The 25,120-nt window shown below is 41.0% G+C and overlaps 1 protein-coding gene across 14 annotated transcripts in view; it reads right to left on the bottom strand.

Annotated features, from left to right (window-relative positions):
- The window catches only part of ERC1 (ELKS/RAB6-interacting/CAST family member 1), a 172,634-nt gene that overhangs the window by 130,383 nt on the left and 17,131 nt on the right, over positions 1-25,120 (bottom strand). For 8 of the 14 annotated variants that reach the window (XM_035127943.3, XM_088652360.1, XM_088652367.1 and 5 more), the window contains exons 3-7: positions 20,074-20,490; positions 12,036-12,110; positions 11,405-11,560; positions 10,581-10,664; positions 8,125-8,292 (exon numbers count right to left, since the gene is read on the bottom strand). In XM_035127943.3, coding sequence (XP_034983834.3) covers positions 8,125-8,292; positions 10,581-10,664; positions 11,405-11,560; positions 12,036-12,110; positions 20,074-20,490 — 900 coding nt within the window. The remainder of the gene's footprint in view (positions 1-8,124; positions 8,293-10,580; positions 10,665-11,404; positions 11,561-12,035; positions 12,111-20,073; positions 20,491-25,120) is intronic. The other 6 variants (XR_015945907.1, XM_035127945.3, XM_088652364.1 and 3 more) reach the window with 1 other exon arrangement.

Here is a 25,120-nt window from a genome sequence, read left to right as displayed (position 1 = left end):
GTAAGTAAAGGTATAACTGTATATGAATAAACATCCATATCTGCAATGGCAATATAATCCACTACTTTCTAGTTGGTGAGTCCCTTTGAACTCAATATTGATTTAATATTTGGGATGGCTAAAACTCCTGGTTTTATTTTTGTATGAAGTCTCATCTTAGAAACTACAGAATGTACTTTCAGCAAAGTTTGTTAAGAGCTGGCAAGGCACAGAGACATCATGTTAACCCTGTTCTTGCGGGCAGAAATTATGCACTTGCTTATACATAGCAACACATTTTATGGATGCCTCACACAGAATGCCAACACTCAAGTTCTGTGGCAAGCAGATTTAGTGCCAACTTCAACAAAGTCATTGTGTAACTTTCTCAGTACTCAAAAAACTATTCCAAAGAAACAGCCTTCCTAGTTTTGACTAGGAAAGTTATTTTAACCAAAATTTGGCCTTCTTTCTTTTATGATATTGATTTATGTTTAATTACAGAGCAGCAGCATGGCCTAAAAATATTTATGGCTGATGGAACTCCTCCAGGATCCTCCACTGACCAAGGAAGGACAGAGCGGTTCGTTTATATCTGTCAGGGATGGGCAGGAACCTGAGGAATGAGCAGAGGAGGCAAGTGGGGAGGAAGAGGATCCAGGGAAATGGCCCAGTGATTTGTGGGGTTCTAAGCCACCTGTAAGGCAATTGCCAGCAGAGGAGGAGGAGACTGGGTGGCAAACACAAGGGGGAAAGGATGTGGAGGAAGAGTTGCAGGAGGTCTCAGAGTCTGGAAAGCCAGCAACAGCCCCAGGGAGAGTTATGCCTGTGCAAACTCATCCATCTGCCCCTCTGCTCTCTCCATGCTCAAGGAGGGGCATGAAGGATGAGAGCAGTTGGAGTTGCCATTAAAGAGGCGCCATCAGGTGTTTGCATGCCACCACATCAGACAAGGGGGCTTAAGAAGCAGAGAGGGGTGAGGCCCTGCTGCTGCTCCAACTGCCCGAGACAGGGCACAGGGCTGCGGAGGGAGCTTGCCTAGACAGTAAGGTAATGGCGAGTGGCGTGTACCGTATTTTTTGCTCCATAAGACACACTTTTTTTCTCCTAAAAAGTAAGGGGGGTGTCTGTGTGTCTTATGGAGCGAGTGCATCTTATGGAGCAAATTCCCCCCTCCCCCATTTTCTGTTGCATGAGATTTTTCAACTGTTCTTATTTGTTCTTATATGCATTCCAACTCCCTCTCCTCAACACTATCCTGATGTGCTTCAAGTGAGAATACTGAGAAATCAGGTAAGCTAATATTAATAAACTAAACCCAGAGTTCTGTCTGTTCTGACCTCTAAGCTTATGTGCCATTGTTGCAGTTCAGCCAACTAGAGAACTCAGTTCAGGAGAAAAGTCAGATTGTTGTTTGTCTCACTTTGTCCTTTTTGTGTTCTCTAATGACTATTTCAGGCAAAAAAAAAAACCATTTGTTGATAAATCTGTGTTCTGAGTTTTCAATAAGACAAGCAATGCATGTCAAAATGTCCCTAGTAGGTGTCTGAAAACTGTTCCCATACTAAGTGTACAGAGGATCAGAACTGCAAAATATGAAAATCATGTGGAATACATATAAATTCTTACATGGTAAGAGCCTCAAATAGCTTAGTAAAGTCAAGGTAAATAACAAACCTCTTGGGTGTTAGATTCAGTTTTCTATTGCATACAAATTTCCTCATTTGGCACTGGGTTGGTACAGGGAAGGTCAAAGGACCAAGTAACTTAGACATTACGGTGGTGGTGGAGACCCATATTTCAAGAGACTGAATTAGCCATATGCTTGCCAATGCTGAGCCAAGCAAAAGGACTCAGTGGGATAGTAATAAAATTGTATATGGATGAAGCATTTTATTCCAAAATAAATGTTGCTTTTTATTTTGCTTTATTTACAAAAATATTTTAAGTTTCTACAACTATTTATAAAGATTCCTTTGCATATTGAAACTAACCTCAACATCCTCTCCACCTACCTGCCCTTAGGATAAACAATCCCAACACAAGGTCATTTTGCATTTCAGACCCAGTATTACAGATGTCAACTGCCAAGCCTTGGATTCAGATGCTTTAAATAGAGAAGATAGATGTACCAGGTTTCCATGGTAGATCTTTAAAATAACTGAACAGTTTTAAAGCAAATTTCTTATATCAACATGTCTGTGGACAATTAAAGATAGTGGTATCTCCCTAGCTTCATGCTTTTACTAAAAACAAAAAAACCCAGAGTTATTTGTTACATGCATCAGAGTTGAACAGTTGCCTCAAATATGTTACACTTTTCAACAAAGAAAACAAATATTTCATGCCTGCATAACTGTAGAGAAAAGGCTGAAAAATACAGGCACATCATTTTTAAAAAAGAGCTTGGAATTTGGAGTGTTATTCTGGTAAGAGTGAGGCTTCTCCCTCCTAACTCCCAACACTCATGTTCCTACAACAGTTCCTAAATAAAGATCAAGGTGGCAATACCCAGGGGTACCATTTAGCAATGGTGTATAGCTGCCCCCTCTTTATATTTTCAGACCCCATGAAATTATTGATTGGGATACCACCATGTATAACTTGTGGTCAGTTCTATACACTGAATGACTATTGTTATAACAATTTAAATAGGCTTATAGACTAGGTATGTGTGCTCAACAAACATTGAATTCTTTCATTTTGAAAAAAATGTGACTGTCCTCTGTGATGACTTTGCTATTATGGAGCATAAGAAATAAGCAAGCTGCTGCATGGTAGGTTATTATTGAACATATAAAACCATATAAAAAATAAGAAACTTCCCAAAAGCAGCTCTTTGGGCCTTTTTGAGTCTACAGACTTGTCAACCCTGGGTTTTGGCTACTAGGAAACAATTCCTATTTGATACCAACTATCAGTCTACTGGTAATGTGTTATAAATTGGCAACCTTCCACTTTCTACTTTTGTGATTTTCAATCACTCCAGTCCTTAGAGTAATTGGAACTTTTGGCAAAATCTAGAGCTTGCTTGTGGATTGATTGATTAAACTAAACACATTCAGCAGCATATTAGACACACACAGCACATACATTTGGTTTCCTTGGCAAAGAGTAAAGGTAAAGGGACCCATGACCGTTTGGCCCAGTTGCGGACGACTCTGGGGTTGCGTGCTCATCTCACTTTACTGGCCGAGGGAGCCAGCGTTTGTCCGCAGACAGCTTCCTGTCATGTGGCCAGCATGACTAAGCCTCTTCTGGTGATACCAGAGCAGCGCACGGAAATGCCATTTACCTTCCCGCCGGAGCAGTACCTATTAATCTACTTGCACTTTGACGTGCTTTCGAACTGCTAGGTTGGCAGGAGCTGGGACCGAACAATGGGAGCTTACCCCATCGCGGGGATTCGAACCGCCGACCTTCTGATCGGCAAGCCCTAGGCTCTGTGGTTTAAACCACAGCGCCACCCACATCCCTGGCAAAGAGTATGCATCATTTATTAATACTATCTGTTGGTCATGCACTCTAGTAAAAAAAAAAAGTGTCCTGCTACAGTGTTATTGACTAAAAAAAGTTCAGTGAATGTATACATGGATTATTCTTTTAAATGATTTAACGTGAGCATTTGTTAATACTGTCAGATTGTGTTTTGGGTTAGATTCCTTTCTTCTGCTCTAACTTCCTTCTAACTTTCAGGGTACAAATATCCACATGACAGAAAGACAGGAAATCTTAATTCTCAGAGCACCAATTTTTAAGATCATTTCATGCTTATTATAGGTGCCAGTTTTATGGCCACTGAAGCAATACGTTCAGCTCATTAACAAAACTAGGCTAAGAGAAATGAAATTCAGTACACAGGATGCACATTTCTTTCTTGGACAATGACAATAGCACCTGGCTGACAACTATGATTGAGTTCATATTCTCTCTACAAATATATAATGCAACTAGTAGAAATAAGTATTTGATACCAGCTCAGAGGCCCAAAAAGTTTTATGACACAGCCCAATTTGAACTAGATATAAGAGGGTGCAGGGGGAAGGTCTGCTAGTAATTATGTTCCTCACCATGGTGCCACTGAACAAACACATTTACAGAAGTTCCATCACTGTACTGCATTTTGCAGGTGTCCTATACAGCTACCTTACTACCTTTATCATACATTTTGGTCTCACTGTGGAAATGGGAAAGGCAAGAGGAGAAGCCTTTGAACCAACTGTGAGGGACAGGGAATATCGGGAGGTCCCTCCCATCTTGAGATCCAGCCCATCTCCGAGCGCTGGGGAAAGAAGGGAGAGTTCCGACTCAAGTGGAGAAGCAGGAAGTGGTGTCCGAGGCTCAGGCAAGGTAGCAGAGCCACTGCCCAAGGTGGGACAGGAAGGGGGGAGCAAGGGGGGAAGGCCAATCCCACCGACTCCGGAATTGCGCAGGAAACGTCGGGGGAAGAGGCTGGGTCTCCCCAAGCTTTTATGCTGGAGGAGAACGCACCAACCTCCATTCGGAGGTACTGAAGAAGACGGATAAGATGTGTCAATCTCTGTAAATAGCACTGCCTTTAGCACTGTAAATACACAGCACCAATAAAAGAATAAAATGCAGAGCTGTGTGGAGTCGTTACTCTGAAGTAGCCCACCCAGGCCACTGTGACACCAACATTTCAAGCAGTACCTGAAACACGAGGTGGTTGGAGAACTGCAAGCACTGGAAATTGGGAAGGTTCAGACAGGTGCTTCTAACCTGCTTTATCTACAGCTGGTCCAAACAGCTGTTTTAGAAGAGGACATCTTTGCTGGCCTGCCATTGGCTGAGAAGAGTGGCAGAGAGCTCAGAGGAGAGGTTGGCAATTGGGTCTGAAAGGTTTTTGTGCACAGGACTGGTCTGTGGGTTGCCAGTTCCTCACTCCTGCATTGCCTAAAGATTGCCCTGCCTTCTCTCTAAAGCAATCCAGAAAAGGATGCTAAATTGTAATCCAGTAGAACAGTCTATTGTAATATTACTGAGTGTTATGTCAGTCAAATATTTATAAGGGCAATGCACTGAGTACTGTAAGTCAAGCATTATGGTATTTTGAGACAGGGTATAAAACAAAATTTAAAGAAGCACTCTATAATGTTTATACTTTTAACAACTCTTCTGTAACAAATGCAAAATAGAAGAGTTATTGAGGAAGCCATATCACTCAACAATTTTGTTAATACAGAGCACGAGGTTAACTCCAATTTTATTGTCCATGGTTAAGAAAATACTCACTAATAAAAAGCTTTCTGATGAAGCTTGAAATATTCATATAAATTATGCCATACTTTTTCATCTTCCTCTTAATATAAACATCTGCCATTAACTAGTTAGTTCATTCTGATGAACATCAGGAACTAATATGCAGTACTGTGTTAGAATGACCAATACACTGGCGCCCTCTTATGGCTAACGTATTTATTTATCCAAATAGAAGCAATAAAACTACGTGTTCATCAAGAACAGCTCTATATGCTTACACTTGAAAACCTTCCAGACTATGTTAATTATGATTGAACAAAAGGAGTTGCATAGTTCAACATTTTAAGAAGTTAGCACACCTTTAAATATATGCATTTCAGAAGGCGTGGTCTATAGAACAGGACTGCTATTTTCAGAAAGTATGGTCTGCAGAACATACATTTAGGCTGTAAGCATAACAAATATATTCAAATGCACCAATATGAGCAGATAACAATAATGTAACCAAACCATTCCAAGCCACTGGAATGCTAGCTTTTCCCTTCTGTTTGTATCTATAACTTTCTACCAGGATTTGAAAATAGACTCTGAAGTTGCTTAGCAAACCCTTGTTAACTGGGGACTGAGTTAATCAAGTCTGATAACAGGACATATTTTATGGATTTGCATCTAGTTAAAGAACAGGAAATGGGCACATTGGAGAGTGGCAGCTAATTGAGTTTTTCCAAGGAGCTGTAACAGAACCAGGTTTTTTGTTTTTGTTTTTGTTTGTTTTTTACAGTAAGCTCACAACTTATGCTGGGGTTATGTTCTGGGGATCATGCCTAAAGCCAAAACTTTGTATAGTCAAAACACATTGAGTGCAAATGTGGCTGGGATTGCCAAAGTCTTTTTCCCCGGATGCCTGCCCGCTTTCCATTTAAAAAAATCCCAAGCATGTAAAGCTGAATGCGCACAAGTTAAATGTGCATAAACTGCAGGCTTACTGTATTCACAAATGACCTAGTCAGGACTTGACAAGTTTGTGGATGACACCATAGTGTTCAAAATGGTGAGATCCAAACATATAGAAGAGCTGTAGAAAGATCTCTCCAACTTGGGTGAATGAGCAACAAAACAGCAAATGAGATTCAGTGCCACGAAATGCAAACTGATGCCCATCTGGCCAAAACACCCCTAACTTCCCCTTATGATGATTGGAGTCTGAAGAGGCTACAACTACCCAGGAAAGATATTGGGGTCGTCATGGTCGCAGTTCACTAAGAACAGCAATGCAGTGTGCAGCAACAGAAAAGAGGCAAAAGTTACAAAAAATGAGCAAGCAAAATGATCATGGGATTAAAGAACTTTCTCTATGAGGAAAGGTTAGAAGTGGTTTTTTTTAAGGGAAAATGATTAAGGAAACAGTTCCGAGGAGAGTGTTGATAGAGATGTTTTATTCCTCTTACAATATTCAAACTCAAGTCACCTAATAAAACTGATCAGCAGTGGGTTCAGAACAGACAAAAGGAAGTATAATTTCACTTACAGAAAATCACTGCACAGGATAAGGTAAAAGGTAAAGGACCCCTGGACAGTTAGGACCAGTCAAAGGTGACTATGGGGTTGCGGTGCTCATCTCGCTTTCAGGCTGAGGAGTCCGGCATTTGTCCACAGACAGCTTTCCGGGTCATGTGGTCAGCATAACTAAACCGCTTCTGGTGCAATGGAACACCGTGACAGAAACCAGAGCGCATGGAAATGCCGTTTACCTTCCTGGCGCAGTGGTACCTATTTATCTAATTCACTGGTGTGCTTTTGAAGGAGCTGGGACAGAGCAACGGGAGCTCACCCAGCTACGGGGATTCAAACTGCTGACCTTCTGATCAGCAAGCCCAAGGGGCTCAGTGATTTAGACCACAGCGCCACCCGCATCCCTACTACACAGGTTATAAGTATAGCCACTAGCCACTAGCTTAGACAACTTTTGTTTTTGTTTTTTTAAGGCACAGATGAACTCCTGGTCTGTCATAGCAATCATCAATAAGCCAAGACAGCCAAATAGAACTTCCTGAAATAATTTGCCTCTGAATGCCAGTAACAATAAGATGTTAAAGAAGTTGTATTCACAGCAAGTGCTGTTTTTAACATTGAAGCTTATAGTATGCTCAGATATGAGCCAAACAAATTATTGTTTAATTTAGGATTTTGATAATATGTCCATGTAACTTTCACCTGCAATTGTTTGCATTTGATGTAATTATTACATTGCTTTCATGATAGTAAATTATGTTTAATCAAAATTGTTGCAAAAGTTGCAATGTATATATTTTGGGCATATGAATTATCAAGTCCTTTCATCAAGTTGGAGATCTTGTGGAATGAATTATTATTTTTCTTTGATAATTGTGAAAGGTTAGAAAGGAAAATTTGGGAGTAAATATCCCTTCCTTTGAGCCCCTTTCATTTTGGGGGTCCAGCTCACTTTTTATTTGCTGCCCAATTTTAGCCTTGCCGATTCAGACAATTATGAACTAATTGGGGTTTCTCAGTTCAGCATCAATAATCAATATTTGAGAATTGTAATAGCAGCAATTTATAAAGTTTATTATGCTATTAACCTCATTTATCTCCTTTTCTGCAATGCTTAAGTTCTATTAAGTAAAATTTGCTAAGTGCCTGAAGTTTTCTATGTGCTTATAAGAAGGGGAATTAACTTACCTCTTTAATGCAGCAGTTGTTACAGTGGAAATTAAGGTGAAAAACTTAACTGTCACACACTGATTTCTGATACATAGAAATCAGGCTTAGACTTCTCCAAACAGAGCAAAGTTGTCATACCATGTTCAAGAGCTCCTTAGCATTACATTTCTGTATTTTATCCCTGAATTCAAAATGCCCCCTTATAGTTAACAAACAGCAATAATTCAAGATTGTGCCCTTCACCTCTGTTTGCAGGATGGCAGCTCTCTGCTCTTTAGCTGTGAGGGACTCCTTCAGAACATCAATGTGTTGCTTGCTATCGGAAAACTGGTTTGTGAGGGTTTCCAATTTTGTCTGTAAGGCCAACAGCTCTGTGTCTTTGCGTGACAGCTCCTGTTTCACCTGACCAATCTAAAGGAGGAACCAAAGAGAAAAATACAGGTTATCAAACTGTACATTAATCTGTCAAAGGAAATAGAACTATTTACGGAAATATTTCCAGCTATCACAAAGGCATGGCACCAAGCTGGCTCAGGAAATCAGAAAGGACAGTAAACTTCACTGAGCGCATGCGCATGTGCAAGTACAGTCTTAAAATAATGTTGTAAAATGAAAATAGAACTGGATTGTAGCCAATATGCATATTATTCCACTACTACATTCAACTTCAGGCAGAGGCCCAACAATTGCTGATGAACCAAGAAGTGAAAGAACAAATAATAGGCCAAATAGTAAGCCAATCAGTTATTGCCTAAGAGCTTTTAAAAGCACTTTGTAGTGAATGGCAGAAGCAAAAAACATTGATTTTAAAAAGGAGCTGTTCTGCTTTGTTGAAGAGTGCCAATATCATTTTGTTTCTGGCCTGCATTCCTACTACCTGTGTTTCTCTGTGTTGCAATTATGTTTGATGGAGGAAAATATTTCAGCAAAGATGTGAAAAAATATGCATTTGAAAATTGAGGGAACTTCAGTGTATTTCCCAGGTAGTACTTTAAACATTAGCTGGTAACTATATTGACTTCACTCTTGAGTACTCTCAAGGCTTTGAGCAAATTATCGATCCTTTTTTCCAACAGTAATGCCAAGGCTCCCTTCTTCCCCCATTTTGTCTTATAAACATTATTTATATTAATTATAGGTTTGGTTTGCACATAACTTTAAACCATGAAGAATCTATGATTTAGTTATGATTTGTTTGATCATCCATACTCTGCCCAGCAGCCTAACTATTAATTAATCGCGTTTACATATGTCTCAAGGCAATTGACAGACACATCATAAAAACCTAACAATAATTTTTCAAACAGTACAAAAACAACTGAAGATTTGCACTGTTTTTAAAGTAACACTTCAAACAGAGATTGTTTCAACAAACGTTTCTAGAGGGATGAAGCAAACCTGTATTTGCTCCCCAAAAGCACAGATAGTGAGTGCCTGCCATGTCTCAATGGAAACAGACGGCCATTTAGTTCTGTGGAACTATGGTTTGCTTACCACCAACTAACCATGTTCTGAAGTCATGGTTTGTTGCCGGCTCATGAAGATTGGTTTGTTTTAACCATTGGTATGGCATGTGAACCCAGTACCCTTTTTAACCATGGTTTGTTTGGCCACCTCAGAAACTCACCAAGCTGCAAAGGCATCAGACAAGAGCAATGAGCAAACAAACCAAACTTTGCAGACCAAGCTATGATTTGTTGAACAAACTATGACTTAGTGTTAAGTAAAAGCCAGGTCATTGTCTGTATTAGATTATGAACTTGCAGGCAAAGCTTCTATTCTTTTAACTTTAGTACAAGGACTTAAGATTGTGTTAAACAGTGTCGCTCAGATGACTGTGAGACTTCCATGAATAAAACATGGAGAGAAGCAATTTCCAACTGTTTCCTCGCCCCCTGTGGGACCCTACAGCACAGATTTAGAGGGACATTGGGAGCTGTGTATTTTTGCCAAAATAATTATTTTTTCATTAATTGCAAAATATTTTCATATACTGATGCTTCATGGTAGCCCATTAAAAAAGATGTATACACTTATACAATCTTCAAATCAGATTTAATTAAATACAGCAACAATCTCCAATTAGAAAGAAGCATTGTAATCAGGGTAAGATCACAGCTCAGTTTTCAGGTAGAAAAATATTTTCTCTGTTGAGTCTATCATAAAGATATTATTTCATTTCATCCTAGAAATTGAAGCCAAATACATCAACAAGTCAAAAAACTTGCAATCCAGACATGTTTTAAGATTAAATGTGCAGCACATACTTCAAGGCAGGACAGGAAATGAGGACATAACAAGGTCTCCATTTCTGCTCCTAATCTCACACAATGTTTATGAAAATACACAGCCTGACAAAATATAGTGTGGAATACAATCAAAGTCATAACATTTTACTGTGCATTTTCAAGAGCTCAGTACATGCATCTTAGACACATCTAAAGCACTTTGAAAGAATCTAAGAATATAGCATGACACCTTAGCTCAAGTCATGAAAATTGGGTGTTTGAAGTAGATTATAGATTGTGATGTTACTTATATCAACCATAAGTAAGCTAAAGACAGATGCAGATTTATAATTAGTTATAGTGCTTTTCACAGTCGCAGAGTGCAAGGTAAGCAAAGTAAGCTACCCGGAAAGCCAGCAGAGCCCAAGTAAGCGGCACTGCACACAGAGAAGTCAATCTTACGGCAGAGACCTCAGTCTGGAGAGAAGTCACTCTCTTTTTCAGCTCCTCTCCTTGAGCCTCTTTGGCATTTAGCTCTTCCTTCAGTTGCTCTACCTGCCACGACATTATTATTCTTTTACTTTTATATTGGAATGTTTTCCTGTCAAATGTCCTCAGTCTGCACAGAGGCAAATCGTAGCAAAAAAACAGCCAGCAGATTCAACACTTGCCAAATCCTCCGTCCTGGCAAAAATGCAAGATCTCTAAAATAAAACACTTCTTCCTAAGCTGCATACAGGAAATATTGCACATATAACAAAAAAAATGGCATGTCATTATCTCGAACACACCACCGGTTCTTTGGTAATGAGACAAACTGTGGTAATTTAGAACAATTTGAGAAAAAATTACCAGCCTAAAGAGCCAAGTATCAAACACTGCTGAAAATAAAATATATAAATTTGAAAGACTATGCAGAATGTTTTTGATTATTATGCAGTCGATCAATAACTGGATCTCCTTTAAAAATAATAATCAGGTCTTTTGAGGTCTACTGCCCTTTTGTGTTGCATTTAATTGTGATTAGTTTCCCCAAGAACAGACTGAATGGTGCTTCTGCATCAGTTTATGAAATAAAAATTACTACTGTTTGAAGAGCAATACTCAAATTATGAAAAAGAGTTAACTTTATTTCATTATCATGAGGGAACTCCATTTCAACTATTTGCATGTGTGTATATATACACTAGTAGAAAGGGTGGAATGCAAGTGCCTCATCTGCTTTGTGATTAGTTGGTTTAATTAGTTTCTTAGAGGAGTATATCATTGCCTAACAGATAGTGTTCACACATTACCTTGTTTTTCATGAATTTGGAATGGCTACGATACACCTCCATTTGTTTCATTTCCTCCTCTCGTTCCTCTGTACTGAGGGCTCCATTTGACTTCAGCATCTGGATCTCTTCTTCCAAATCTCGGAGTCCACGCTCCATGGAAGAGATCTTAGAATCCTTCAGACACAGTGAACAATGGGCAAATTAGTCTTTTTCATAAATCGTGAAAGCACCCTAATTTGGCAAAACAAAAAACAGGCCCTCCTACAAAACACTGTCAGTCAATGAAGAAAGACAAGAAGTGAGAATCTTCCATGTGTTGAAACTTGAAGCCCCAACACTCTGAAAATATTCCACCAGTAGTTGGAAGAGCAAATAGCATTTTCCATAATCTGGCTGGATGAAAAGGTGTTGCAGCTTTGGTCTCAAGCGAGATGGAAAGGACAGGGGTGCTCAACTCATTCTGCTCATCAACTTCTTTGTAGAAATCCTATCTCCTGTGTAGTCAATGAATGTCTATGGTTTAATATACCACAGTGTGCTGCTTATGGTTAAATTTAAAAACCTGAACAGCAAAAGAACAAGAAATATTATGCCCTTTGCTCTGAATAGGCACCTCCTCTTTCATGTACTGTAACTGTAGAATTCTTACCTTCATCTCTATAACAGTCTGCAAAGCTTTAGTCTTGGCAGAATCGGGTGCATTTTCAAAACGACGATGCATTTCCTGTACAGAAAGAAATACAAGAAGGCTAAGCACAACAGACTTCACTCAAAAGAGTATGAGCAACATTATCCAACTATTTTGGATGACATCAAATAACAGACATCTACAGTCCACTGAAATAAATCTACACACAAGTGAAATAGTTATTAATCATCTGCCTTTCCAACGACTAACACTCAACAGCAGGCAGCTGAAGCAACTTAAAAACCCCAATACCTTTCAGCCAGATGATTCCTTATATGGTCTTGTCAAACTTTATCTTCTGGTAGAAGGATAAAAATACTTTTTAAAAAGAGGATTAATAAATAACAGCAACAATCTGGTATGTACTTAACAAGCTGATAAAGCATCTGTGCCAATAATACTCCTACATGCCCAGAGTAGCAACCACCTAGTTACTGATGACGACAGCTTTCTCCAGAGATACAGCAAGGGATGAGAGAACGTTCACTAGGCTGTTCATCAAAACAGTCAACATGCAATGGATGTAAAAGTGAGCACAGAATAAGCACTTCTAGCATAAAAAAAGCTGAATGCAGGGCTGCATGGTGCCAGAGAACCAATTCTTATATGTATTTTACAGAGTACAAGCCAACTATACTGCATTTTCTTCAGTTTTTCATAATAATCTTCCACACATAATACACAGGAGTTAAGGAAGCAAGGGTTTAAGACAGTGCAAGGTGTCAGAAATTCTGGCAATTAGGCCCAGACACCTTATTGTCAGCACCATTGCCACAGATGGCTAGGGCAGGCATCCCCAAACTTCGGCCCTCCAGATTTTTGGACTACAATTCCCATCTTCCCCGACCACTGGTCCTGTTAGCTAGGGATCATGGGAGTTGTAGGCCAAAACATCTGGAGGGCCGCAGTTTGGGGAAGCCTGGGCTAGGGAGTAGCACACCAGCTACTAGCTCTGTAGGGACCATGCAACATTTATTAGCAAGGGCAGGAATGTGGCCTGCTTGTCTGCAATCCTGCAGCAGTTGGGCCAAACTGAGCAGCATAGCAAAGCCCCCCTCCATTTGCTACCTGCAATGACTAAACTGCAGGCATCCCCAAACTGCGGCCCTCCAGATGTTTTGGCCTACAATTCCCATGATCCCTAGCTAACACAACCAGTGGTCAGGGATGATGGGAACTGTAGTCCAAAACATTTGGAGGGCTGAAGTTTGGGGATGCCTGGACTAAAGGAATCTCCAAAAAGAAGCAGAACACAAAAGTGTCATCAGTAGCAAAGGACATCACCTCTGATCGCCCATGACACCAAACCTGGCAACAACAGAAATCAGGAAGCACCCTTCCATGTAATCTGTCTGTTCTGCTACATTCCTTTATTTTGGCTTTCATTTTTATTATTAGATTTTGTAACTGTGAAATAACACTAGTGTTTCCAGTATGAAAGCATTTTATTGGAAAATCTAGAGTGCAGTTGATCCTAGCATGTCTCAAAGTTATCACCAGCTGATTTGTGTTGACTTTTAAGCCCTATCAGCAGTCTGACGTATCCTTAAAGAAATGAATGGGATGCTGAAACTACTGAAAGCCTGGACTAGATGGGGTCAATTCTCTCCCCAGCAACTTCTAAAAATAGGATGTGGAAAATAACTTAGCATTTTGTCGGTACCATAAATTTCACTTTGTGTATGTATGGCTACAACATTTCAGGAGCACTGGAGTAAGGTTTTATACTGCTTTTATACTGCTTCTGTTCATTCCTGTGTGTTTAAAAAAAACCAAACTTTACAAAACACTACAGGGGTTCATTGTACTCCAGAAGTAAATTTTACCTTGGTGGCTTTATCTTGATATAGGAAGTAACTCTTTCATACTGCAATCTTGCAACACTGTTTTCTTATTTACAGTGTTCTTTTTGGAGGAAATGCTTACTAGACTACTGAGGTACATTGGACTCCTTCCATTATTTACCACAAGCATTTCATATCCACATTTTTTCATTTGTTTGCTTTCCCTTCTGTTTTCTCCTCCAGGGCTTCCCGATAGCCAAATAAGGTTTGCCTAATTGGTGGGATGTATATTTTCCCCAATGGCAGTTCTGTTTGCCCCTAACAAAACAACCAGATACCCAGCTGTACACAGCTAGAGACTTAAGAGTTGCTCAGCACACACTGGTTATTCAGCTAGACACAAAGAAATGGACAGATGTCCTATCTGCTATAGAAAAGATGATAACAAATCATGGCAGCAGTGCCATCATTGAAAGCTTTTAGCAGTTAGCTGTAGAATATATGTGTCCTCAGCATTATATTGTAGAATGATGGAATTCTGAAAGTGCTTCCTTTACTGTTCAAGTGGTCAACTGTCATTTGAAAAGTGTCTATCTATACATAAATGTAATTTATGTTTTTAAAATGTGGTGTCTGATTAATCCAAATGTTTTCATGAAAACATTAAGGTAAACTTAAGTTTTTGATTCAATGTTAATATATATTTTTAGAATTTTATAAAGTAATAAAATTTGCTTCATGATAAACTGGAGTTATTCTGAAATCAGTTATATCTTTATTTCCAGCTCAGAGGTCAATTAGACTGTCAAAACAAATGGTGTAAGAGGTGTAAAGCAACTATACCAATGATCCTAACTTTGCCAAACCCTTTTTTTTGGTCCAGTCTTGCTGTATGATGATGAACAAAGCCATTACATTAAGAAGAGAACAATTATAATATGGATTATTTAATTTCTATACCACTTAAAATATTAAAAATATTTCTGTGGTGTACACAAAACTGGAGCAACAACAGAGAAGTTAAAATATTAAAAAATGCACAGTTACATATAAAAATGTTACATTAATACAAAGTTACTAATGTAGATATAAATCAATATCCATTCCTTTTCTTTCTGGCACACCCTCTCAGCCTCAGGGAGGGTCCAAAAAACTCAGGGGGTTTCCCAGAGGGTCCAAAGGATGGGAAAAAGACCCCCCTCCACTCACAGCTCTTTCTTCACCCTCTATCCTCTCCTCCTCCAGCTGCAGCATTTCAATTCCAAGTATTACAGTATTTCAATTTAGCAATTTGCAGGTAGCTTGAAGAGACTAAATAGCAGCTTATTTTAAGGGTCGAGAGAGGAATGTGAGGAAGCACCCAATCCACAGCAATTTAATGATGCCCCTTATTTCAGAAAGCCCTATCTCCTTTTTAACTCCTTGGAACAAGCATTGAAGTTCCATGATGTCCCTTCTTTCTTATGTGGCAATCTAACAACAATGGTTATCAATATAAAATTTCTAAAGATTTTAAATACATATAAATACTGAGATTTCCTCATCCCATTTCAGTAAGCTTGGGTGAATGTGAACAAATAGGAGTTCATGATTTGTACTGTATTTATTAACCAGAGTAAAGAAAGCAGCAATAATGTCGCACTTGAAGAATAAAAAATGGAAGGCTCTGGCATCTGCCACATAATTAATAGGCTCTGTTTTCAGGCTGCAAAATTCCATGTGTGAGGAACTTCTAGCTAACCCAAAGGTGCACTGCAGAACAAAGAAAATCTAGATAAAAATCCTGTAATTTGATAACAGACTTTGCATTGAAGGAGCTAAGCCATAATTAAAGCTCTAATTAAAAATATAATTAATTGTCCCAAGAAGAACAGCTTCTAAAAGAATTTCAAGCAACAAAGAAGAGACAGTAAAATTGAATAGATCCTTATTATAAAAGTAATCATTAAAATATTTGGAGGGCATTTCAAATCATATTCTACAGGATAGTTTCCCACTAAACCTGTGTTTTCCTTAAGCAAGGTCAAACATTATCCTATCCTATATAATAATGTCCAAGTTGTCCCTGCGTCCAAGCTGTCCCGTGTGTCCCTGGGTCACTGCGCATGTGCCCCAGGGATACAGGGATTGGACAGCAGAGACTGCGCGCGCGCACTCTCCCCCCCCCTCTGCCTCCTCCAACTGCCGCTCCTGCCGGACACCGCCTCACTGCAGGGCACGTCAGGGAAGCGAGGGTGGAGGCCGGCGAAGGCCTCCTCGCAACCCTCCCTGGCCCGTGAGAGGAGCGGCGGTTGGAGGAGGCAGGGGGGGGGAGAGTGCACGCGTCCTTCCTGTCTGGGGCTGGGGGAGAGGAAGGAAGGAGGAGAAAGCGCTCCTCCGTTCCTGTCCCCCTGCCGCCGACAGCAAGGACGGGTCCCAGGGTTCGGAGAAGCGCTGCGCAAGCGCTTCTCCGAACCCTGGGAGGTCTGCTTCCTGTCGGCGGCTGCGGGAGAGGAACGGAGGAGGAGAAAGCAGCGCTTTCTCCTCCTCCGTTCCTGTCCCCTTGCCGCCGACAGCAATGACAGGTCCCAGGGGTCGGAGAAGCGCTGCACAAGCGCTTCTCCGAACCCTGGGAGGTCTGCTTCCTGTCGGCGGCTGCGGGAGAGGAACGGAGGAGGAGAAAGCAGCGCTTTCTCCTCCTCCGTTCCTGTCCCCTTGCCGCCGACAGCAATGACAGGTCCCAGGGGTCGGAGAAGCGCTGCACAAGCGCTTCTCCGAACCCTGGGAGGTCTCCTTGCTGTCGGCGGCTGCGGGAGAGGAACGGAGGAGGAGAAAGCAGCGCTTTCTCCTCCTCCGTTCCTGTCCCCTTGCCGCCGACAGCAATGACAGGTCCCAGGGGTCGGAGAAGCGCTGCGCAAGTGCTTCTCCGAACCCTGGGAGGTCTCCTTGCTGTCGGCGGCTGCGGGAGAGGAACGGAGGAGGAGAAAGCAGCGCTTTCTCCTCCTCCGTTCCTGTCCCCTTGCCGCCGACAGCAATGACAGGTCCCAGGGGTCGGAGAAGCGCTGCACAAGCGCTTCTCCGAACCCTGGGATGTCTCCTTGCCACCGACAGCAATGACAGGTCCCAGGGTTCGGAGAAGCGCTGCTCCAGGATGTTCTAGAGCCCGTTATTGAACGGGCTGAAATACACTAGTTCCTATATAACAACAGCAACAAGGTGGGAGGCCGTAATGCACCACCATCTTCTGGACACTGAATACATCTGCAGGAAAGACAAACCTTTGGACTTAATGCTGGTTGTACCAAAGTATCTCCCCCCCCCAAAAAAAGAGTTAATTAGAAGAGGAAACTTACTAAAATAAGTTCAATATTTATTTGGAGCTTCCAAAATTCTTAGTAATGTGGTGTCATTAATATATTGATAATTGTTTCCCAGATTCAATTAATGCCTATGCTGCCATTGAAAAGTATTCAGAAGCTTCTGCCATGGAAGCTCATCTGTTGAGACACACAAGGCAACAAGGAAACATCCACTTGGTTTTGTGATAGTTGTACTGACCACCTGTTTGCTGCGTCTAACTCATGGTACTGGCATTTTGCTAATATGAAGTACCCTTCTTCATATATTATCCCTACCACTCACCCTTCAATACCTGCCCAAAAGGCCCTACTTGAAATTTCCTTCACCAAGCTACCTAAAATTTGCACACATGCAGCGGAGCTCTGACCATCATAGGACAGAACAACAGTTATGTTTAACAAATATTAGGATGACAAAACTGTCTATTGTGCTCAATTTTCAGTTGAATCTGAAATTGTGAATACTAGTGTATCAACCTAGTCCTTTATTCCTTCATCAGACCACACACATCACTCTCTACTTTACCTTCTGGCAGTGACTGTCTAGCCAATATTATGCTTCTTTGTTTACGAGGAGTGCTTATTGCCCAAAGTTATTTAGCTACATTTAGCTATTACTTTATGAATTATTTACATCAAAAAATGATAAAGATTACAATACTCTAAAGTGCAATACTTCTTCACTTTAAATACTGTGTTTTGGACTATGCAACCAAGGCAGCAAATGATTTCTTCAAATACCCTTCATAGCAAAGTGGCTGTTTCCATGGAAATGGCAGAGCAACCATTTATTACTACTGCCAAGATTTCTCCTTATTCTTCTAAACACAGGTAGATGCTCATTTACAGCTTTCTAATGAAACTACACACAAACACACAAGACTAATATATAGCAGCAACACACACAGAGAGAATAAATACAGCTTTCCATTCTGCAAGCACACATTCCTGGCTGCCACTGGTGATTCTCCCTCCACCATCAGAGGATTGTAAGGTACATGAAGGCCAGGTTCCAACCATGTATGTCTGATCTCAATTTAAGACTTATGCTCTTGGGTGCTAGTACAAATCTCCTCTCCCCAAGTCCAGGTCTAGAAGTGTGTGGATCTCCAAAGCCCAACATTTCAAATGTTAGCTTTCTAGCTGTTGTGGAAGGAGCTTTACTATTTTTATACTAGCTGTCCCCTGCCACACGTTGCTATGGCTCCCTCAGGGCCCCCGTTTCCCAGGACAGACACATGACGTAATGACACCCCTCTTTCTGTTGCCCCGGCAGGTGACATCATATTCTCCCCACGTGACGTCACCCTCCACCCCGAGACCCCCTCCCCCTAGCATACCGTATGGACATGTTGGGGTCTGCCAGGTTCGCCTGGCGGATTCCGGTGGGCAAGGTGGCAGGCGGTCCAGCTGCAGGTCCTTAGCGAAGATGGACATGTCGAGGGTGGCGGGGAGAGCTGAGGCACTGGTGGCGGAGGGAGAGGATCCCACCCTCGCTCTCCCAGAAGGAGCTGCCGGCCACCCGCTCCCAGTACCCTCTGCACGCTGGCGTCGGAACGACGCCACCACGTTCCCCGCGGCATCCTGGGAGTAAAGAATGTACTATAGCATCTGTTGCTTTGACGTCCAACAGATGGCGCTATTTTCCCACAAAATCATGCTTTTACCTGTCACAGGTGTGACATCTATATAATCTAAGTATATGCAAACGCTCACATATTCACATGCAATGTTGTGTCAAACTTTCAAGGCAATCAGTCAAGCACTTTCAGAGATTTTTGGTTATGTACAAACGGACATTTACATTTTTATTTATATAGATTACTGCCAGAAACACCCAAGTCGTTTGCACACATACATCCACACACAAAGAATATACTGGATCTTGTACTGAGCACACTTTGGTCCAAATGGAATTATGTGTCGCTAGACTACAACTCCTATCATTCCCAACCATTGGCCATATTGACTGGGGCTGATGGGAAATGGGAATCCAAAAACTTCTGGAGGGTCACAGCTCAGCCACCCCTAACATACACAGCAAGCAAATCTGCAATTAAGTAATTGCCAGTCTCTATACATTTTATATACCACCATTATAGTTTTTAATTACAAAGCTTATGCCAAGGATGGAAAGTGAACTAGCAAGCCCTGCCATGGAGCAGTAAAGCATCTGGAGGGGTGGGATAGAAAATCAATAAATCTGCTGCACCTAAAATTGGATATAGAGTGCAGCTGAATGGGACATAGCTGTGAGCAGCCTGAGGAATTAGCATGCACCTTGGGAATGCCCAGAAAAAGCAAGTCTAGAGTGAGAGACTAGGGTGAGGCCTGCTGTTTTCCAGAAACTCTTCTTGTTGTGAGACTTTTGTGGGTGAGCTGAGTGTTTGGACCCCGGATGAGAATAAGGATGCTGAGAGGGAGGGTGTGTCAGAAGGAAAATGAACTGAAATTGATTATATATATGTAACTTTGCATTAACGCATATTTTCATATGTTACTGTGTATTTTTGTAATATTTTGAATTGTTGTTCTTCCTTTTTTATCCTTTTTAATTAAATAGACCCTCCCCACTTCTCTTTCCCCCAACCTTATACTGTATACATCAACATCTCACATCGAATAGAACTAATCTGCAGAAAGTACTTTATGATCTGGAAAGAGAGACTATGTTTGTACTTTTGTAACCAAATAAAATCTTTAATAAAAATATTTTTCTAAAATTTTTTAAAATTAATTTAAAAGAAATTAATTAAAATCAAAACTATTAAAAGCTAATTATTTCAGGTAAACATGGGTTGACAAGAGAGAAGTCTGAACTGCAAGTAATAAGGTTAGACAGTAGAACTGAATCTCTATGGGTGAATCCCAACTCACCTCCCTTAGCAAGTTGTTCTCCTTTTCCTTCTGCTCCAGCAAGGTTTCCAAGTGGTGCACATGCATTTCTGCCTCGGCCAACCGTCTTGTCCGCTCATGATCCTCCTCTGTTGCTTTTGCTGACAGCCCCTTGCTCTGCAACATTTCCAACAACTTTTTGATGGACTCATCACGAGCATTTAAGGTCTGTTTTTGCGTCTCAATGCGCAGCTCCATTTCTTCCAAGGTTTTGCGGAGCAAGAAAAGTTCCTTGGCCTGGCGCTCATGTTCTGCATGAAGCCGTTGGAAGTTCTCCTCTGTAAGCTCTGTCACAAAGTGTTCACTGGATCGACTGCTGCTGTCTTGCTGAAAAAGCTGGTTCAGGTCCCTCTGGATCCTAAGCTCATCCTGAAGAGCTTGGATTGTCATCTGCATATGCTGGAAATAAGAAACCCAAATCTATGAATTCACTGTGTTAAAAATGGAACTGTAAAGAAATGAACAACATGAGGGGTCCAATTCTTTTGAAAAGAAAACATATTGCTTCCCCAAAGATTGAAATATGATGAAAAGACTAATAAAAGGCTAATAAAAGACTAATAAAACAAAGAAAAAAATAACATTTACTGTAACCCCATGTTCTTTGTATGAAAGCAGCTTTCTAAATCTTCAGCAACCTGAGCAATGCATTGGGGGAAATTACACTAATCTGCTCTGAGCTTGTGGAATAGAGAAGTCTAACAGAAAGACATAACAAAAGAAAAGGGGGATTGGGAAGGAGAAGGGAAGTCCACAGGGCCAACACACCAAAAAATAATTCTCCTTGTAGGCCTTTTTTGCTCCAGAGCAGGAGAAATGGGCAAGCAAGAGTTAGACACTACTGTTCAATCTGCCTACTATGATGCCTTCAGGCACCTGTACCCAACCAGGCGCTCTCCCTACTGGATTACCTTGGAGCCTCATCACAGTACACAAATTGTCAGGGACTGGCTGAATGAAGAAGAGTGGTGGTAGGTACCAGCTGGGGAACCCTGAAGGGAAACCCCAGAAGAGGACAGCTCAGAGCCAGAAGATTGGTGATGGAACTCAGAGAAGTCAGAGGGAGAAGATTGTGGGAAGTGTCAGATGCTGAAGGGGCAACAGGGTTTAGTGATAGGTAGGCAGCAGATAGTGGTAGGCAGCAGTTCAGACTCAGAGGTTGAAGCAGGGGGGTGGGTCAAGAGCTTGCTGAAGAATCCTGGGAGTCTCCCTCTCCTACTGCAACAAGTTCCCCTCCCCTTCCAAGAATGCACAGGATAATGAGAACAGAACAGTGACCAGAGGTGCGTAGGGATAGTTTGAGATGGCTTGTGCAACATCTAGGGGTGGAAACTTAGAACAGTGCAGAGGGAGGGGAAACCCTCAGTCTTGGCAACTGCTCTAAGAGCTGCTGGGAAGTGTTCTGAGTTGCATACTATTTCCTTGAATAAATAGCCAACTTCACTGACAACTGTTTCTGCCTTTTCATTCTGACCTGCATCTGACTCCAGCCTTGACACATATTGGGCTTTTAATTTAAAAAAAGGGGAAAAAGTAAGCAGGAGCCCTTGTGCAAGCCTTATACTGCGATCCTAACAATATCTACTCAGAAAAAAGTCCTATTGAATTTAATAAGGCTTAGGATTGCAGCCTTTCAAGTAAATATCACCCTTGTGCAAGACATCCATATTATTTTCTCAGAAAACAAAATATATGAAAATGGACACATTCCACCAAGCTTCACCCATTGGTATAGAAAACAAGCAGCAGAACAGCAATGAATACTCATGAGTGACTGAAAAAATGGGCATGTGTGGAAGCCAACATGTCAAAAGCATACCTAGAAAGCTGGTTAAGCCATTTCTTTCTTTCTTTAATAGCATTTGAGGTGGAAGAGGAGGGGTGATGCCTAAAGCATACTACAATAAACTAGAAACACTAAAAAGACTTCAATTTCTTTTTAAAATATCTGGCTAATCTGCCCTTAAAAACAGTTTGCATTCCCAAAAAATAGAATCTGCTTAAGGCACATTGGAAGCAAAGACTTGTCTGTCCAAAGGGATTCCCTGCTGACAATCTGTTTCCACCCACTCAGAAAAGCTAGCAAAGGAGCTAATGTCAGGTGTCCAACAGGACCTTGCTGATGCAGAATGTGCCAACTCCAACACATATTGCCATTATAACTTTATAATTGCTCTGGAACATCAGACCTGTTATTTGTATGGAAATATGAGAGCTATTTCTGTAGTGTTTGAAAGCTTAATTTAGAAGCAAAACTATGATTTTAATAGGATTTAATCTATCTGGCAATCCCACAAATCAACTTGGTACATTTAAAGAAGTTCTTGTGCTGAATTATCTCAAAGGCAGCAGAAAAGGAAAGGGATTAAAAATTCTGCAGATAAGTAGCCTGCTACTAGTACATTTGTCAATTCTGCAAGGCTCAGGAAAATGACTCAACTTGGTTTAAGGGCATACATGTCAGTGCATGAATAGAAAATATAATCACTATACATCCCACAGAGTGTAACTACAGGATGCAGGAAAGAGGAAGCAAAGGCAACTTGTTCTACTTATTTTTATTTTATTTACTAAATTTGTATACTGCCCTTCATGGGAAGATTACAGGGTGGTTTGCAACATAAAACTACAAATGCCCCAGTGAGCAGCCCGGCCGCAAATTTGCACCAGTTGAAGTTTCCAAACTGTCTTCATTGGCACAACCCTACCTTGAACCACTGTGACTAGGCACTCCCTTGCTCTCCCCAGATGGGCACATCCCACACCTTTCAATTTAAAAACAACCAAGTCCCTGAATTGAAAAACACATAAGTTAAAGCAGGTTCTCAAAGCCAAGATAGTCACTGGGCTCCTCAGCAGCATCAGCTTTTGCAGCTGCAGTCAGTCAGGGCCCTGTCCTCCTAGGTCAGGTGGAAAAGGCCTGCAAGGCAGGAAGCAGGTCCCCCATATTTGCGTAACCCTATTCCTGTGAATAATTTGTTTTAATTGGTTTTTAATTCTGAATTTTAAATCGATGTGCTTGGGGACCTGCTGGTGAAGGGTGAGTAATAAATTTAATAAATATTAATACCATTTATGAACATGTTTAACTCTATAATATATGGGTTTTTAAAAGACATTTTTGTATTTTTTTAGCTCAGAACTATATTGCAAAAATCAGGTAAGCACAAAAAAATTCTAATAACTATTAGAAAAATGGTTGGAATTGTCTTCCTAAAGAGATAAATAAAAATGTACAAACTTATATCCTTTCATAGGGTATTCATGAAATGAACAGAAATTGTTTAAATGTATCTATTAGGCAATGGTCCAACATGTGTGTTGGTGCTGTGGATGTTAAAGCAAAAGAAATTACTTACAAAATAATGTATTTCTGGTATTATATTCCTTACAATTTGAGAAGGATGTATAAGTTCATGAGGTTCAAAATGTTGACAGAGTGATAATCTGATTTATCAACTTCATGTGGGGCCAAGTCCACCAAATGTGCTTAAAATAATTGCTGCTTAAATGATTGAATCAAGTGGATTGGCTCTGTAAGACAGCGTTTCTCAACCGCTGTTCCGCGGCACACTAGTGTGCCGCGAGACGCTGGCTGGTGTGCCGCGACGTGCAGCGACGAGAAGGGCGATTTGCATTGTCACGTGCCTGGCGGCCGCCAATAAACAACAGGAAAGGAAGCCGGCCGGGTCACGACGCGGGGCGAGCGCAGCTCTCAACAGCCACCACCACGGGAGGGTGGTTTTAGACAAACTTAAAGAAGCTGGCTGGATGAGCTCAACCTGAAACTTGCTGAGCAAAGGATTGTGCTGGCAGAGAAATCAGCGGCTTGTGAAGCCTTATTACAGGAGATTGCAACCAACACAGCAATTGGCAAGTGTTTCTTACAGTCATAATTATATAGTCAATATAGGGTGGCACAGAGTTCAATTTTTTAACTTTTTTAATGGTGGTGTGCCTCGTGATTTTTTTCATGGAACAAGTGTGCCTTGGCCCAAAAAAGGTTGAGAAACACTGCTGTAAGATATGATTCTTTGAGCCCAATGTAACTGTGAAACTTTTGTAAGAATGCAGGACCCTGCTGGATCAAGCCAAAGGCGCAACTGGTCCAGCATCCCAGTCTCACCAGAGGCCTGTAGGAAGCCTGCAAGCTGGAGATGAGTGCAACAGCACTCTGCCCATCTGCAATTCCCAGCAACTGGTATTCAGAAGTACCGGTATTACTGCCTCCAGCTGTCAAGGCAGAGCATGGTCACCACGGCTGTTCTTCATGAATTTGTCTAATCCTCTTTTAAAGCTATCTAGGTTGATGGCTATTGCTTCCTCCTATGGGAGCGAATTCCATAGTTTAACTATGCACTGTGTGAAGAAGTATTTTCATTTATCTATCCTGAATCTCCCTCAACATTCAGCTCCTGTGAATGTCCACAAGTTCTGAACATGCCTTTGTACAATGTATGATCTCTTGTCATATTGAAAATGCCTGATGTCAAAAGTCAGCAAATATTCACTTCTGGTTCATTTACTTACCTGGAAAACAGGCTATAACTTTGTTTGATAAGATGTCATCAATTCAGTTTTAAGGGACTGAGAGAAGACTTTAAAACATTTATATTGTAGTACATTTATATTTCATTTTAAAATGAAGGCTAGTTTGAAAGATAATGTAATTGATGTTTTAAAAATCCAAAACATAATGTTAAAAATAATATTTTGAATCTATTTTTATCCAGGCTAGGCTCTATAAAGGAAAGTGACGCCAACAACATTCCAATGACAAACATGGAACTTTGACAAAATGCTAATCAGCAGTATCTGAGGAGGGAAACCTATGACTGAGTACACCTGAGGAGATTACCAATATGCTAACATATGGACACTTTGTAGCATTATGTTGACAAGACCGTCTGCTGGTACAGATGCCAGATGAAGACACAGCATGGAACTTGTCAAATCACTACCGATAAGCCAGGGGGGGGGGATGCCTTACATATTAAATTAAGTGTAATCAGATGTTCATGATCTGAAG

This window comes from Zootoca vivipara, chromosome 9 (assembly GCF_965207765.1).
Source record: "Zootoca vivipara chromosome 9, rZooViv2.hap1.1, whole genome shotgun sequence".
NCBI classification, from domain to species: Eukaryota; Metazoa; Chordata; class Lepidosauria; order Squamata; family Lacertidae; genus Zootoca; species Zootoca vivipara.
The sequence above is the reverse complement of the archived record's forward strand: the minus strand, read 5'-3'. Positions and strand labels throughout refer to the sequence as shown.